The sequence below is a fragment of the Macaca thibetana genome, chromosome 7 (assembly GCF_024542745.1).
Source record: "Macaca thibetana thibetana isolate TM-01 chromosome 7, ASM2454274v1, whole genome shotgun sequence".
Classification (NCBI taxonomy): Eukaryota; Metazoa; Chordata; class Mammalia; order Primates; family Cercopithecidae; genus Macaca; species Macaca thibetana.
Window position 1 is genome coordinate 57,156,746 of NC_065584.1, and position 16,063 is coordinate 57,172,808.

General features: G+C 38.4%; 1 protein-coding gene across 3 annotated transcripts in view; it reads left to right on the plus strand.

Moving 5' to 3' along the window:
* The window catches only part of MAP4K5 (mitogen-activated protein kinase kinase kinase kinase 5), a 113,430-nt gene that overhangs the window by 57,344 nt on the left and 40,023 nt on the right, over positions 1-16,063 (plus strand). For all 3 annotated transcript variants that reach the window (XM_050796874.1, XM_050796875.1, XM_050796876.1), the window contains 4 exons: positions 637-768; positions 2,777-2,839; positions 5,267-5,348; positions 6,606-6,722. In XM_050796874.1, coding sequence (XP_050652831.1) covers positions 637-768; positions 2,777-2,839; positions 5,267-5,348; positions 6,606-6,722 — 394 coding nt within the window. The remainder of the gene's footprint in view (positions 1-636; positions 769-2,776; positions 2,840-5,266; positions 5,349-6,605; positions 6,723-16,063) is intronic.

Sequence of the window (16,063 nt, forward strand, 5' to 3'; positions counted from 1 at the left end):
GAAATTTCTTGTCCAAATACTTTCTAGACTTTCTCAAACCATGTGTTACTTCCTGTCCATTACAGACTTATTTGTAAAATAAGATAAAAATGAATGTATGCATTTGGACAAGCATAAATGCTTACTCTCCATTTCTGTATTTACTACAGACTGGTAGCCAGCAATGTATGGCCCCTTATCAGTTTGCAGGTGATACATTGAGCACTGTCGTGTCAGGTTTCCTGGTCTCCCTAAATCTGTACTCGTTTCCTCTCACTGAAATGTCCAGGCTCCGCACCTTACTTAGAAGTCTCACCTCCTTTGGGAACTTTTCTTTGACCTTCACAGGGATTTAAGTATTCTTTTTCTTTTTGCATATTATATAACAAGATTCACAAAAACAGAAACTAAACTAAAACAAGATTTTTCCTTAGAACATAAACATTCAGAGGAGGGCATTCAAGATTCTTAATTAGTTTTAAAAGTGTGTATGTGTGTGAAATAGAGATTTAAGCCTTTACTTAGTAATGTTTCTTCTTTTCTGGTAAACATGTCTCAGCCTCCTTCCCTTCAACAAGCCTAGTGATTATAACAGGAAGTAACAGATTCAGATCAATATTTAACAACAAAAATGTTGTATTCATTGATTCCTTCTAGGATGGCCCCAGAAGTTGCAGCAGTAGAGAAGAATGGTGGCTACAACCAACTCTGTGATATCTGGGCAGTAGGAATAACAGCAATTGAACTTGGAGAACTTCAACCACCTATGTTTGATCTCCACCCAATGAGGTGTTCTCATTATTTATAATTATCCAGTTATTGATCAAGTCTATGGGGAAAGTGAAATGCTGATAACTCAGCATCAAGCTCATTTTTAAGAATGAAAAATAGTAAAGGTGTTGTAAGGGATTTAGGGATAATCTCATCCAAAACCTATTGTGGGCTAGTCCGAAGATAGTTATCTCAATTCATTTTTCACAATTACAGATCAAGCTCCTTGTTCTGCTCTTCTTCTCCTTCTCACTACTGTACTTGATTAGTCTTTAAAATAAAAAAAAAAAACCTGTCTTGTATTGCTGCTCCTAAAACAGCATAAGAGTAAATTTTCCACACTGTTTGAAGCTTTTCCATAAAACAAATTTCCCTTAATAATCGCACTAGGATATGACAGTTAACATTCTTTTAAGACTCTTTGAGTCTTCCTGTTCATTCTTTTATCAATTCATCTTTTTTTTTTTTTTTTTTTGTCCTATGTGGAATTATAAGTAAATGATAGAATGCAGATGAAACTTTTCTAGTTATATTTGATTTTGTTTCTTTTTATTTTGTCGAGGAATAACGAAGAGGTGTCTGTGCTGAATATAATTATCATTTACATTCTAGGATGTATTGTCTCAGAAAAAAATATTTGAGGGCTTCTGAAAAGTTTTTTGATACTTTGAAGGAAAAGATAGATTAGGCTAAAATTGACACTTTAAAAATAAATGATATGAAGCTAAAAAAAAATTAACAGAATGGTAAAAGTGTTTTACTAACATAATCGGCAACTGATTAATATATACTATATAAGGAAATCATTCAAAGACTACAAGAAAAAGATAGATTAAGGTTTATGAGCAAGTACCAGATATGGGAATCTATTTGACCTCATAAGCAGCTAAAGATAATATATATTAAAAGATACCTACTTTTAGCTAGAATGCTGATAAGTACAGACCTTTTGGAAAACACTTTGATGTTATTTATTAAGGACAATACAAATGTTTCAGTGATTCCACTGTTTAGGGGATTATACTTCAGAAATAATCTAAGAAAATGCTAAGAATTATGCATTTCAGGATAACAAGGGAAAAAATCTAAATATGTAGTAGTTGATCAATTGCTAATCTAATTATTTAGCAGTTAAGGGGAGCGGTTACATATATATGAACCAAAGCAAAATGGAAAATTGATTATTAATGGAAAAAATTATAAATACTAATGTAAATATAATGCAATTGGTAAGCATTTAGATAAAGACTAAAAACATTAGAAACTTTTTAAAGTTTAGAAAATGTTAAATAATAGAATGGTGGGAATATAGATTTTTTAAAATTTTTCCTTTGAATCATTTAATTTTTAAAAAGGAAAAATGTATTTGTTATGCTAAAAAAGAATAAGGAATTTGCTTAGAAACCTGGGATTTCTGTAGGAAATGCTGAAATAGAGCATTTTAGAACTTCTTAAATCCTCTATCATACTACCCCCATAGCCCAAAAGAAAATGGGTCACACGTGAGTTTATAGACAAAGTTCTCTTGTAGATTGGTTTGTGTATTTAATATACCAAGAGAATATGGGAAACCATTGTCCAAAAAAGGAAAACAATCAGGAAATGGATATAATTTGCCTGTACACCCAAAAGAAATATGGAGCCAGTCTTTGGTTAAATATGCAACCTAATGTTAGGGGAACATGTCATCTCTATGTATTAGAGAGTTATATACAATTATATAGACATGTGCTTAAGATATAATATGGGTTACATATGTAACAGTATAGTAGGAAAACTCTTTTCCAATGTTTGGTAGGTTTGCTTTGTGAATAAGGGCTTGTTGGAAATTTAAAAATCTCCTCTGTAGTCGAGAAATTTTTTGTAGGCTTATAAAGTATTAAAAATTTAATTTCTATATCCCATAGTAGTTTTTATCATTGCCCACTTATGTGGTAGTCTTGTATAAATTCATTACAGAGTATTCATTCTAATTGTTAGATGTAGTAATTTTGATATTGTTCTTTAACTATAATTTTTATTTCAGGGCTCTCTTCTTAATGTCAAAAAGTAATTTTCAACCTCCCAAACTAAAGGACAAAACAAAATGGTGAGTTAAAGAATATATGTTTTATAGAATTTTACAATCGAAAGGGGTGTAGATTCAGTTCCTATATTTTATAGATAATTAAACAGAAGTTCATAGACATTAAGCAGTTTTGTCAAAGCTACACAGCTGATTTGCTTGCAGACCTATGGCAAGGATCTAGATTTATTTTCTGATATTTCTTTTTTTTTTTTTTTTTTTTTCTTTGAGACAGGATTTTGCTGTGTTATCCAGGCTGTAGTGCAGTGTCATGATCATAGCTCACTGCAACCTCAAAATCCTGGGCTGAAGAGATCCTCCCTCCTTTGCCTCCTGAGTAGCTGGGACTATAGGATGTGCCACCACACCTGGCTAAGTTTTGTTTGTTGTAGAAACAGGGTCTCACTATGTTGCCCAGGCTGGTCTCAAACTCCTGGCCTCAAGAGATCCTCCCACTTCAGTCTCCAAAAGTACTAGGATTACAGATGTGAGCTACTGTGCCCAGCCCAGTGTTTCTTTCTTTTTTTTGGAGACAGTGTCTCTCTCTATCGCCAGGCTGTAGTACAGTGGCACAATCTTGGCTCAATGCAACCTCTGCCTCCCGGGTTCAAGCGATTCTCCTGTCTCGGCCTCCCAAGTAGCTGGGACTATAGGCACGTGCCACCACACCCAGCTAATTTTTGTATTTTTAGTAGAGATGGGTTTTCACCATGTTGGCCAGAATGGTCTCAGTCTCTTGACCCCGTAATCCACCCACCTCGGCCTCCCAAAGTGCTGGGATTACAGGCGTGGGCCACCTCACCCGGCCCAGTGTTCTTTATAATCCAATATTCTCATAAAATTCAATACTTTCTTAGCTCTTTGGCAGATTGGGTAAGAAATGTGGTGAGGAAAGAATTAGAAGTGAATACATGAAGATTTTGAAGAATCATCTATTTTTGCCCTGTATTCCTTTACTTCCATTAATTTCACATTGACTTTCATGGAAGGTGATATGAAAAGGGTTCCCAGATACCATGACACTTAAAATCAGTCTCTGTTGGTTTTTCCCTCTCTTCCTTCGGTAATACTCAAAATGTTTATTACTTATTTTCATCTTGATCTCTTCTCTTACAAAGTAAAGCAGTTTACCTATCTTTATAGTCCAAAAAGATGTCATCAATTGGTTAATACAAATTAAAGATTATTTTTCTGGTAATATCTTCCCCATGCATTTAATAAAAGAAGCCGTGTGAGTAAGTTTCCGAATTCTTAAATTCTGGAATTCTTTATCTAGATTACATGGATCTTTGAGGAATTGTGAGCCCCCAAAATTCTGTATGTATATCCATTTTTCTGAGAAGACAGTCTATAGCTTATTTCAGATTCTAAGAGGCCCCTCCCCACAAACAGGTTCTCAACCACTGCTTTATGTTTCAGTAGTCTGTCTTATTTTATTTAGGACTCCAGCCATTCTGGGGATGATGACAGGAAAGAACAGCAAATCACACTGTGTAGAGAAAGGAGTTTATATTCTGCTGCTAACAGTATTGACACTGGGTCCTTCCTATTTCCTGTTGCCCTAAGTTCCTAGACATCTGGAACTGAATGGTTTTATGGAAGAAATGACTGATATTCATTCAGGAATGAATGAATGTTCGCTATAAATGCTAAATTCACAGTCAGATTTCAGAGCAGTTGTTACCATTGGAGAATCTTTGCCAGTCCCGATACTGTCTGACTCCATGTTATCTCTGTCACGAGCCATCAAATGCGATATAGTGATTTGATTTCTCTGCACAGAACTGGTGTGTGGTTGTTGTCGTTGCTGATAAATATGGTTATTTCATCCCTTTAGTTCTTGTCCATTCTCTCCAGTGGAATCTTGGCAATGGTAGAAATACCTTTTTGTGTCATTTATCAATAATCAAAATGTGATACCTTTAATTTATGTCTTCTCCCTTTCCCCACTTCGTCAGTGAAGGTGGCAGAAAACCCTTCTGGTTGCTAAAATTGCTCCCTCCTCTTTGCGTTTTTTTCTAAGAAATTAATTAGTCTCTTTGGGATTTAAATAGTCTCTTATATTATCCCGTGCCTGCCTTTTGTGCCATCCAACTCTTTTGGTATAGCACAACATTTACATACTAGGTAAATTATGCAATGAGAAAAGGACATTTAGACTCCTAAGTAGTACCTAGAAAATTAGGTCATATATAAATGATACAGCCTATCCATTTCTGATTGTTAGTGTAATTTTTATGGTTGTATATTACTGTTCTGTTATTTAATTGTATTTTATTTAAAAGACAAAACTGACACAGTTGTTTCCAAGGAATATATTGTACTTTAACTAAGTGGCCCAATAAAAAAATCATGGTGTTTTAGACTTACTAACTGTTCCTAAGTTAATGTTATTTACTAACACCAAAATATAGTAGTGAAATATTTTTGTACATCTCTTTTTATTTGAAGGTCATCAACATTCCATAATTTTGTCAAAATAGCACTAACCAAAAACCCAAAAAAAAGACCAACTGCTGAAAGACTTCTGACTGTAAGTCATTGAAATTACAAGGGGATTTCCTGTAGTTGTAAATTAGACATATCAGTGGAACAAAAGTATTTAGGTTTTTAATATAAAAATGTTAGCGATCTCTTACAGCAGGGGTCAGCAAACTTTCTGTTTTTTTTTTTTTTTTTTTTGGAAACAGGGTCTCACTCTGTTGCCCAGGCTGGAGTGCAGTGACACGATCTCAGCTCACTGCAACCTCCGCCCCAGCTCCCCAGGATCAAACCATTCTCCTGCCTCAGCCTCCCGAGTAGCTGAGATTACAAGCGCATGCCACTACCACCTGGCTTATTTTTGTATTTTTAGTAGAGACAGGGTTTCACCATGTTGGCCAAGCTGGTCTTGAACTCCTGACCTCACGTGATCCACCCGCCTCAGCCTCCCAAAGTGCTGGGATTACAGGCATGAGCCACCATGCCCAGCCAGCAAATTTTCTATAGGCAGTTCACATAGTAAATATTTTAAACTTTGTGGGCCATACAGCGTCTGCCACAACTACTGAGTTCTGCCATTATAGCCCAGAAGCAGCCATAAACAGTTGTACACATGTGGGTATAATTTTAATACTCAGTAAAACTATTTACAAAAAGAGGCGGTCAGTGCACTAGATTTTCCCCATGGGCTGTAGTTTGCTCACCCCTGCCTTAGAGAAAACTTTAAAATGTTGCCCTTAGCTAAAATGAATTACATTTCTTGGCTTCTAATATGAATGTATAGAATACTCTGCATATGTGTGTGTCTAAAACACTTTTATATTAGAAATAGTCAATGATTACAACAACCTAAGAAAGCTTTACTGAAATGCCAGTATTCAATTATATACGTCTTTGTACATTAACATAATTTTACAGAATTAAATGTATGCAAATATAGGATATACATGCTTTTTTCTTATTGTGGTTATGGACCATACCACAGTATTCATTTGCATCAGTATAGTGATATGAGTAATGAATGTCATTGATATAGCCATATCTAATCTATATAATTTTAGAACTTAATATAGATTAGATAACTTTACAAAAAGAAATTACTTTCTAAATTTACAAAGGCTCTTCAGTTTTATATAATATGTAATTATGGATTCTCTGATGAATATTTTTACTAAGACAGTTTATTTATATTAGTAGACTCCCATATACTTGTCTCTGCTAGTTACCGAATGAAAAAATGAAGATAGCATTTTCTTTAAACCATAGACATAAAGGCATGCTCATGAAATTTCATTTTGTTTTCTTTTAGCACACTTTTGTTGCGCAGCCAGGTCTCTCTAGAGCCCTAGCGGTTGAACTGTTAGACAGAGTGAACAATCCAGATAACCATGCACATTACACTGAAGCAGATGATGACGACTTTGAGGTAAGGAAGTGTTTGCAGTCTCATAGTTGAAAACAAATGTTTTATAAGGCCTAAAGTTTGCTTTTTTTTCTTTGTTTTCTGAGTCCATCTTTTCGCTTAGTTAAAACAGGCTTAGCTACAGAGATTAATAGTGTAAACTACACCTTTCCTGCACATAATTATCAGTTGATACTTTTTTTATCCTAGTTCTCCTCAGAACTAGGATTAGTTCTTAACACACTCTCTTTTTATGTTCTTAGTTTGGTTAGCCTGAAGTTTTGGTAGCTGAGATTGAAATTAGGTGTCCCTCTGCAGCAATGCAGAGGTGCTTTCCCTTTTGGTGATTGCCCTTTTCTCTGGACCTCAGCTTCTGTAGTGAGTTTGATCTTTCTATGGGATATATATAAAGAACATCTGTTTCCAAGGAAATAAAGGTTTTAAGAGCCTTGCTTTCAACTAAGGGAAAAAAAAGCATAGCCACAACACATATGCGTATTATTTTTTCTGAAAAAGACTTCTTAGAAATCCAGCTGCTCATTTTTGTAGTTGAATTTGTATTAACAGAATACAAATAATTTTCAAGAATGAAGCTGAAGTTCCTGTTGGAAAATGTTATCCTTTTCAGTATTTCAAAACTATTATTTCTTATATAATTAGTTGTAGGGCTATTCATAACCATGCTTGCCTTCTCTGAAAACATTATAGAATTATTTTTAATGTATTTTCTTTTTTCTTTTTTTTGAGAGGGAGTCTCACTCTGTTACCAGGTTGGAGTGCAGTAGCACAATTTCGGCTCACTGCAGCCTCCGCCTCCTGGGTTCAATTGATTCTTCTGCCTCAGCCTCCTGAGTGGCTGGGACTACAGGCTCCTGCCACCACACTCGGCTAAGTTTTGTATTTTTACTAGAGACAGGGTTTCACCATGTTGGCCAGGATGTTCTTGATCTCTTGACATCATGATCCACCCACCTCAGCCTCCCAAAGTGTTGGGATTACAGGCGTGAGCCACCGTGCCTGGCACGTAATGTATTTTCTATAACAACACAACTTGTCAGGAAATCAGGAATGAGAGACTTCCTCTTCATTAACAGGTATCTACTTATGACTGTATATAGCACAACTATATTTTTTCACCAGTCTCTTTCTCTCCTTGTGTTCCTTCTTCTCCTTTTATGATTCTATTTTTTTCCTAAGTTTTTCTGAATCTGTCTCTTCATGTCCTTTTTAGCCTTTATTTCCCTTATATCTCTATCTTCACTAAAGGGAATTTTCTATTTCCTGTTCTTCAGTTTTAAATTATTTCCTATAAATATCATACTATGGGCCAGACACTCCTGTAATCCCAGCACTTTGGGAGGCCAAGATGGACAGGTCACTTGAGGTTAGGAGTTCAAGACCAGCTGGCCAACGTGGTAAAACCCTATCTCTACTTGAAAAAAATACAAAAATTAGCTGGGTGTGGTGGCAGGCACCTGTAGTCCCAGCTACTTGGGAGTCTGAGGCAGGAGGAGCTCTTCAACCCAGGAGGCAGAGATTGCAGTGAGCTGAAATTGTTCCATTGCACGCCAGCCCGGGCAACAGAGTGAGACTTTTGTCTTTAAATAAATAAATATTATAGTAACTACTAGCACTCATTGGGTACTCAGTGTGTGCCACGTGTTACGCCAAATAATTTCTGTGTTAACTCATCTAATATCAAAACAGTCCTTTGTAGTAGGTACCATTAATATCCCTGTTTTATAAATGAGGAAACGAGGGACAAAAAATGGAAGTAATTTGCCCAGCATCATATGGCAAATAGGAAATGGAACCAGGATTTAGATCCAGGCAAACTCCAGAGCCTCCTCTCTTAGTTAATACACCATCATATCTATGTATGTATTTAATAGAAATAGTCATTAAACAGTCTTTAAACTCCAATCTTTATTTCCCCGTTGCCTGGTGTATAGCATAATCCTGTCATGTCGTGAGTACCCAGTGAATATTTAGTGGAATGTTAAATGAACTTGAAGTGGAAATATTAAATAAACCAGCCATACATAAAATTGTTTTCTACTTGAACCACTGTTTGCAACTTGGGATTAATAAGTATTTTAATTGTTTAAAGATCCATTGTTTAAAGAAAGTAAAGTTATTCTTGCATAAATGTAGAGTTAGATATTACTCAATTCTCCAGTTTGCCTTTCACTGGTTATGTAAATAACCAAACACCTATTTTTTACCACATTTTGCTGGGCTTCCCAAATCTACTCTACTTTCTGAATTCTCTATTTCTGTTTAATGATGTCACCATACTTTTCAATTCTTGAAATGCAAAACCATGTGCCAGGCAGTTGGGGGCACAATGGTGTATGAGACTAACATTATCCCTGCTTTTATAGTGCTCATAGTATAGTCTCAAAGGAAATTCAGAAATACCGATGACTAATTTACACATGTGATGGAATGGGAGGTAAAAGGTGCTATGGAGGGATATTATAGGGGCAGGAAAAAACTCACTATTGTAGAAGTGACATTTAAGCTGAAAACCTGAAAGATAAGTCAGAATTCGAGGAAGAGAATAAATGTAAGTGGCCTGAGCAGAGGTGTTAATAACATGTTTGAAAGCCTGGTGATAAGGGAGAAGGCACTGTACATAAGGAACTAAAGAAAAGACAGTCTGGGTTGGACGCGGTGGCTCACATCTGTAATCTCAGCACTGTGGGAGGCTGAGGCAGCTAGATCACTTTGAACTCAGGAGTTCAAGACCACCCTGGGCAACATAGCGAAACCCCATTTCTACAGAAAATACCAAAAAAATTAGCAGGGCATGGTGGCACATGCCTGTAGTCCCAGCTACTCAGGAGGCTGAGTCTGGAAAATCGCTTGAGTCTGGGAAGCAAAGGTTGCAGTGAGCCGAGATCACGTCTCTGCACTCCAACCTGGGTGACAGGATGAGACCCTGTCTCAGGGGAAGAATAAAAGAGAGAGAATGAGAGAGAAAGAAAAGTCAGTCTGACTAGAGCAGAAAATAGGGAAGAAGGAAGTGATAGAAGATAACGATACAGAGGTAAATACCGTCTCTCAAACTGTGTTTAAAATGTTGGGCTTTAGTCTAAGGGTAGTAGAAAGCCATTAAAGGGTAAGGGAGTGACGTAATCAAAATGTGCATTTTTTAAAGATCTCAGTGACTTCAGAATGGTGAGTTCATTACTGAAAACCTGTTAAAAGACTGTTGAAATTATATGAGATAAAAATAATGGTAAACTAGGATGGTAGAGCAAGGATGGAGAAAAGTGGATTAATTTAAGAATTATATGAGAGAGTTAATGATTGGATGAAGACATGAAGGTAAGGAATAAGAAAAGAATTACTACCAGATTTTGACTTGAGCAGTTGGATAGATATAACCATTTACTAAGATAGGAACACTATGGTAAAATCAGGCTTGGGAAGAAAGATGAGTTACGTTTTATACTGAAGAAGATGTTGCATAGAACTTCCAAATGGAAATGTCTAGTAAGGCGCTAAATACGTCATTGTAGCTTGGAGAGAAAAGTTTGGATTAAAAGTACAGGTTTGAAGCTGGGTATGATGGCTAATGCCTGTAATCCCAGCAGTTTAGGAGGGCCTAAGGTGGGAGGATCACTTGAGCCAAGGAGTTGGAGACCCACCTGGGCAACACAGTGAGACCCTGTCTCTACAAAAAAATTTTAAAAATTAGCAAGGCGGGGGCGGAGCAAGATGGCCGAATAGGAGCAGCTCCAGTCTCCAACTCCCAGCGCGAGCGACACAGAAGACCGGTGATTTCTGCATTTTCAACTGAGGTACTGGGTTCATCTCACTGGGGAGTGCCGGACGATCGGAGCTGGTCAGCTGCTGCAGCCCGACCAGCCACAGCTGAAGCAGGGCGAGGCATTGCCTCACCTGGGAAGCGCAAGGGGGAAGGGAGTCCCTTTTCCTAGCCAGGGGAACTGAGACACACAACACCTGGAAAATCGGGTAACTCCCACCCCAATACTGCGCTTTAGGAAACAGGCGCACCAGGAGATCATATCCCACACCTGGCCGGGAGGGTCCCACACCCACGGAGCCTCCCTCGTTGCTAGCGCAGCAGTCTGTGATCTACCGGCAAGGCAGCAGCGAGGCTGGGGGAGGGGCGCCCGCCATTGCTGAGGCTTAAGTAGGTAAACAAAGCTGCTGGGAAGCTCGAACTGGGTGGAGCTCACAGCAGCTCAAGGAAACCTGCCTGTCTCTGTAGACTCCACCTCTGGGGACAGGGCACAGTAAACTAAGACACACAGACACCTCTGCACAGACGCAAACGACTCTGTCTGACAGCTTTGAAGAGAGCAGTGGATCTCCCAACACGGAGGTTGAGATCTGAGAAGGGACAGACTCCCTGCTCAAGTGGGTCCCTGACCCCTGAGTAGCCTAACTGGGAGACATCCCCCACTAGGGGCAGTCTGACACCCCACACCTCACAGGGAGGAGTACATCCCTGAGAGGAAGCTTCCAAAGCAAGAATCAGACAGGTACACTCGCTGTTCAGAAATATTCTATCTTCTGCAGCCTCTGCTGCTGATACCCAGGCAAACAGGGTCTGGAGTGGACCTCAAGCAATCTCCAACAGACCTACAGCTGAGGGTCCTGACTGTTAGAAGGAAAACTATCAAACAGGAAGGACACCTACACCAAAACCCCATCAGTACATCACCATCATCAAAGACCAGAGGCAGATAAAACCACAAAGATGGGGAAAAAGCAGGGCAGAAAAGCTGGAAACTCAAAAAATAAGAGCGCATCTCCCCCGGCAAAGGAGCGCAGCTCATCGCCAGCAACGGATCAAAGCTGGACGGAGAATGACTTTGATGAGATGAGAGAAGAAGGCTTCAGTCCATCAAATTTCTCAGAGCTAAAGGAGGAATTACGTACCCAGCGCAAAGAAACTAAAAATCTTGAAAAAAAAGTGGAAGAATTGATGGCTAGAGTAATTAATGCAGAGAAGGTCCTAAACGAAATGAAAGAGATGAAAACCATGACACGAGAAATACGTGACAAATGCACAAGCTTAAGTAACCGACTCGATCAACTGGAAGAAAGAGTATCAGCGATTGAGGATCAAATGAATGAAATGAAGCGAGAAGAGAAACCAAAAGAAAAAAGAAGAAAAAGAAACGAACAAAGCCTGCAAGAAGTATGGGATTATGTAAAAAGACCAAATCTACGTCTGATTGGGGTGCCTGAAAGTGAGGGGGAAAATGGAACCAAGTTGGAAAACACTCTTCAGGATATCATCCAGGAGAACTTCCCCAACCTAGTAGGGCAGGCCAACATTCAAATCCAGGAAATACAGAGAACGCCACAAAGATACTCCTCGAGAAGAGCAACTCCAAGACACATAATTGCCAGATTCACCAAAGTTGAAATGAAGGAAAAAATCTTAAGGGCAGCCAGAGAGAAAGGTCGGGTTACCCACAAAGGGAAGCCCATCAGACTAACAGCAGATCTCTCAGCAGAAACTCTACAAGCCAGAAGAGAGTGGGGGCCAATATTCAACATTCTTAAAGAAAAGAATTTTAAACCCAGAATTTCATATCCAGCCAAACTAAGTTTCATAAGTGAAGGAGAAATAAAATCCTTTACAGATAAGCAAATGCTTAGAGATTTTGTCACCACTAGGCCTGCCTTACAAGAGATCCTGAAGGAAGCACTAAACGTGGAAAGGAACAACCGGTACCAGCCATTGCAAAAACATGCCAAAATGTAAAGACCATTGAGGCTAGGAAGAAACTGCATCAACTAATGAGCAAAATAACCAGTTAATATCATAATGGCAGGATCAAGTTCACACATAACAATATTAACCTTAAATGTAAATGGACTAAATGCTCCAATTAAAAGACACAGACTGGCAAACTGGATAAAGAGTCAAGACCCATCAGTCTGCTGTATTCAGGAGACCCATCTCACACGCAGAGACATACATAGGCTCAAAATAAAGGGATGGAGGAAGATTTACCAAGCAAATGGAGAACAAAAAAAAGCGGGGTTGCAATACTAGTCTCTGATAAAACAGACTTTAAACCATCAAAGATCAAAAGAGACAAAGAAGGCCATTACATAATGGTAAAGGGATCAATTCAACAGGAAGAGCTAACTATCCTAAATATATATGCACCCAATACAGGAGCACCCAGATTCATAAAGCAAGTCCTTAGAGACTTACAAAGAGACTTAGACTCCCATACAATAATAATGGGAGACTTCAACACTCCACTGTCAACATTAGACAGATCAACGAGACAGAAAGTCAACAAGGATATCCAGGAATTGAACTCATCTCTGCAGCAAGCAGACCTAATAGACATCTATAGAACTCTCCACCCCAAATCAACAGAATATACATTCTTCTCAGCACCACATCGTACTTACTCCAAAATTGACCACGTAATTGGAAGTAAAGCACTCCTCAGCAAATGTACAAGAACAGAAATTATAACAAACTGTCTCTCAGACCACAGTGCAATCAAACTAGAACTCAGGACTAAGAAACTCACTCAAAACCACTCAACTACATGGAAACTGAACAACCTGCTCCTGAATGACTACTGGGTACATAACGAAATGAAGGCAGAAATAAAGATGTTCTTTGAAACCAATGAGAACAAAGATACAACATACCAGAATCTCTGGGACACATTTAAAGCAGTGTGTAGAGGGAAATTTATAGCACTAAACGCCCACAAGAGAAAGCAGGAAAGATCTAAAATTGACACTCTAACATCGCAATTAAAAGAACTAGAGAAGCAAGAGCAAACACATTCGAAAGCTAGCAGAAGGCAAGAAATAACTAAGATCAGAGCAGAACTGAAGGAGATAGAGACACAAAAAACCCTCCAAAAAATCAATGAATCCAGGAGTTGGTTTTTTGAAAAGATCAACAAAATTGACAGACCACTAGCCAGACTAATAAAGAAGAAAAGAGAGAAGAATCAAATCGACGCAATTAAAAATGATCAAGGGGATATCACCACCGACCCCACAGAGAAATACAAACTACCATCAGAGAATACTATAAACACCTCTACGCAAATAAACTGGAAAATCTAGAAGAAATGGATAATTTCCTGGACACTTACACTCTTCCAAGACTAAACCAGGAAGAAGTTGAATCCCTGAATAGACCAATAGCAGGCTCTGAAATTGAGGCAACAATTAATAGCCTACCAACCAAAAAAAGCCCAGGACCAGATGGATTCACAGCTGAATTCTACCAGAGGTACAAAGAGGAGTTGGTACCATTCCTTCTGAAACTATTCCAATCAATAGAAAAAGAGGGAATCCTCCCTAACTCATTTTATGAGGCCAACATCATCCTGATACCAAAGCCTGGCAGAGACACAACAAAAAAAGAGAATTTTAGACCAATATCCCTGATGAACATCGATGCAAAAATCCTCAATAAAATACTGGCAAACCGGATTCAGCAACACATCAAAAAGCTTATCCACCATGATCAAGTGGGCTTCATCCCTGGGATGCAAGGCTGGTTCAACATTCGCAAATCAATAAACATAATCCAGCATATAAACAGAACCAAAGACAAGAACCACATGATTATCTCAATTGATGCAGAAAAGGCTTTTGACAAAATTCAACAGCCCTTCATGCTAAAAACGCTCAATAAATTCGGTATTGATGGAACGTACCTCAAAATAATAAGAGCTATTTATGACAAACCCACAGCCAATATCATACTGAATGGGCAAAAACTGGAAAAATTCCCTTTGAAAACTGGCACAAGACAGGGATGCCCTCTCTCACCACTCCTATTCAACATAGTGTTGGAAGTTCTGGCTAGGGCAATCAGGCAAGAGAAAGAAATCAAGGGTATTCAGTTAGGAAAAGAAGAAGTCAAATTGTCCCTGTTTGCAGATGACATGATTGTATATTTAGAAAACCCCATTGTCTCAGCCCAAAATCTCCTTAAGCTGATAAGCAACTTCAGCAAAGTCTCAGGATACAAAATTAATGTGCAAAAATCACAAAGCATTCTTATACACCAGTAACAGACAAACAGAGAGCCAAATCAGGAATGAACTTCCATTCACAATTGCTTCAAAGAGAATAAAATACCTAGGAATCCAACTTACAAGGGATGTAAAGGACCTCTTCAAGGAGAACTACAAACCATTGCTCAGTGAAATAAAAGAGGACACAAACAAATGGAAGAACATACCATGCTCATGGATAGGAAGAATCAATATTGTGAAAATGGCCATACTGCCCAAGGTAATTTATAGATTCAATGCCATCCCCATCAAGCTACCAATGAGTTTCTTCACAGAATTGGAAAAAAACTGCTTTAAAGTTCATACGGAACCAAAAAAGAGCCCGCATCTCCAAGACAATCCTAAGTCAAAAGAACAAAGCTGGAGGCATCACGCTACCTGACTTCAAACTATACTACAAGGCTACAGTAACCAAAACAGCATGGTACTGGTACCAAAACAGAGATATAGACCAATGGAACAGAACAGAGTCCTCAGAAATAAATCCACACATCTACAGCCATCTGATCTTTGACAAACCTGAGAGAAACAAGAAATGGGGAAAGGATTCCCTATTTAATAAATGGTGCTGGGAAAATTGGCTAGCCATAAGTAGAAAGCTGAAACTGGATCCTTTCCTTACTCCTTATACGAAAATTAATTCAAGATGGATTAGAGACTTAAATGTTAGACCTAATACCATAAAAATCCTAGAGGAAAACCTAGGTAGTACCATTCAGGACATAGGCATGGGCAAAGATTTCATGTCTAAAACACCAAAAGCAACGGCAGCAAAAGCCAAAATTGACAAATGGGATCTCATTAAACTAAAGAGCTTCTGCACAGCAAAAGACACTACCATCAGAGTGAACAGGCAACCTACAGAATGGGAGAAAATTTTTGCAATCTACACATCTGACAAAGGGCTAATATCCAGAACCTACAAAGAACTCAAACAAATTTACAAGAAAAAAACAAACAACCCCATCAAAAAGTGGGCAAAGGACATGAACAGACATTTCTCAAAAGAAGACATTCATACAGCCAACAGACACATGAAAAAATGCTCATCATCACTGGCCATCAGAGAAATGCAAATCAAAACCACAATGAGATACCATCTCACACCAGTTAGAATGGCGATCATTAAAAAGTCAGGAAACAACAGGTGCTGGAGAGGATGTGGAGAAATAGGAACACTTCTACACTGTTGGTGGGATTGTAAACTAGTTCAACCATTATGGAAAACAGTATGGCGATTCCTCAAGGATCTAGAACTAGATGTACCATATGACCCAGCCATCCCATTACTGGGTATATACCCAAAGG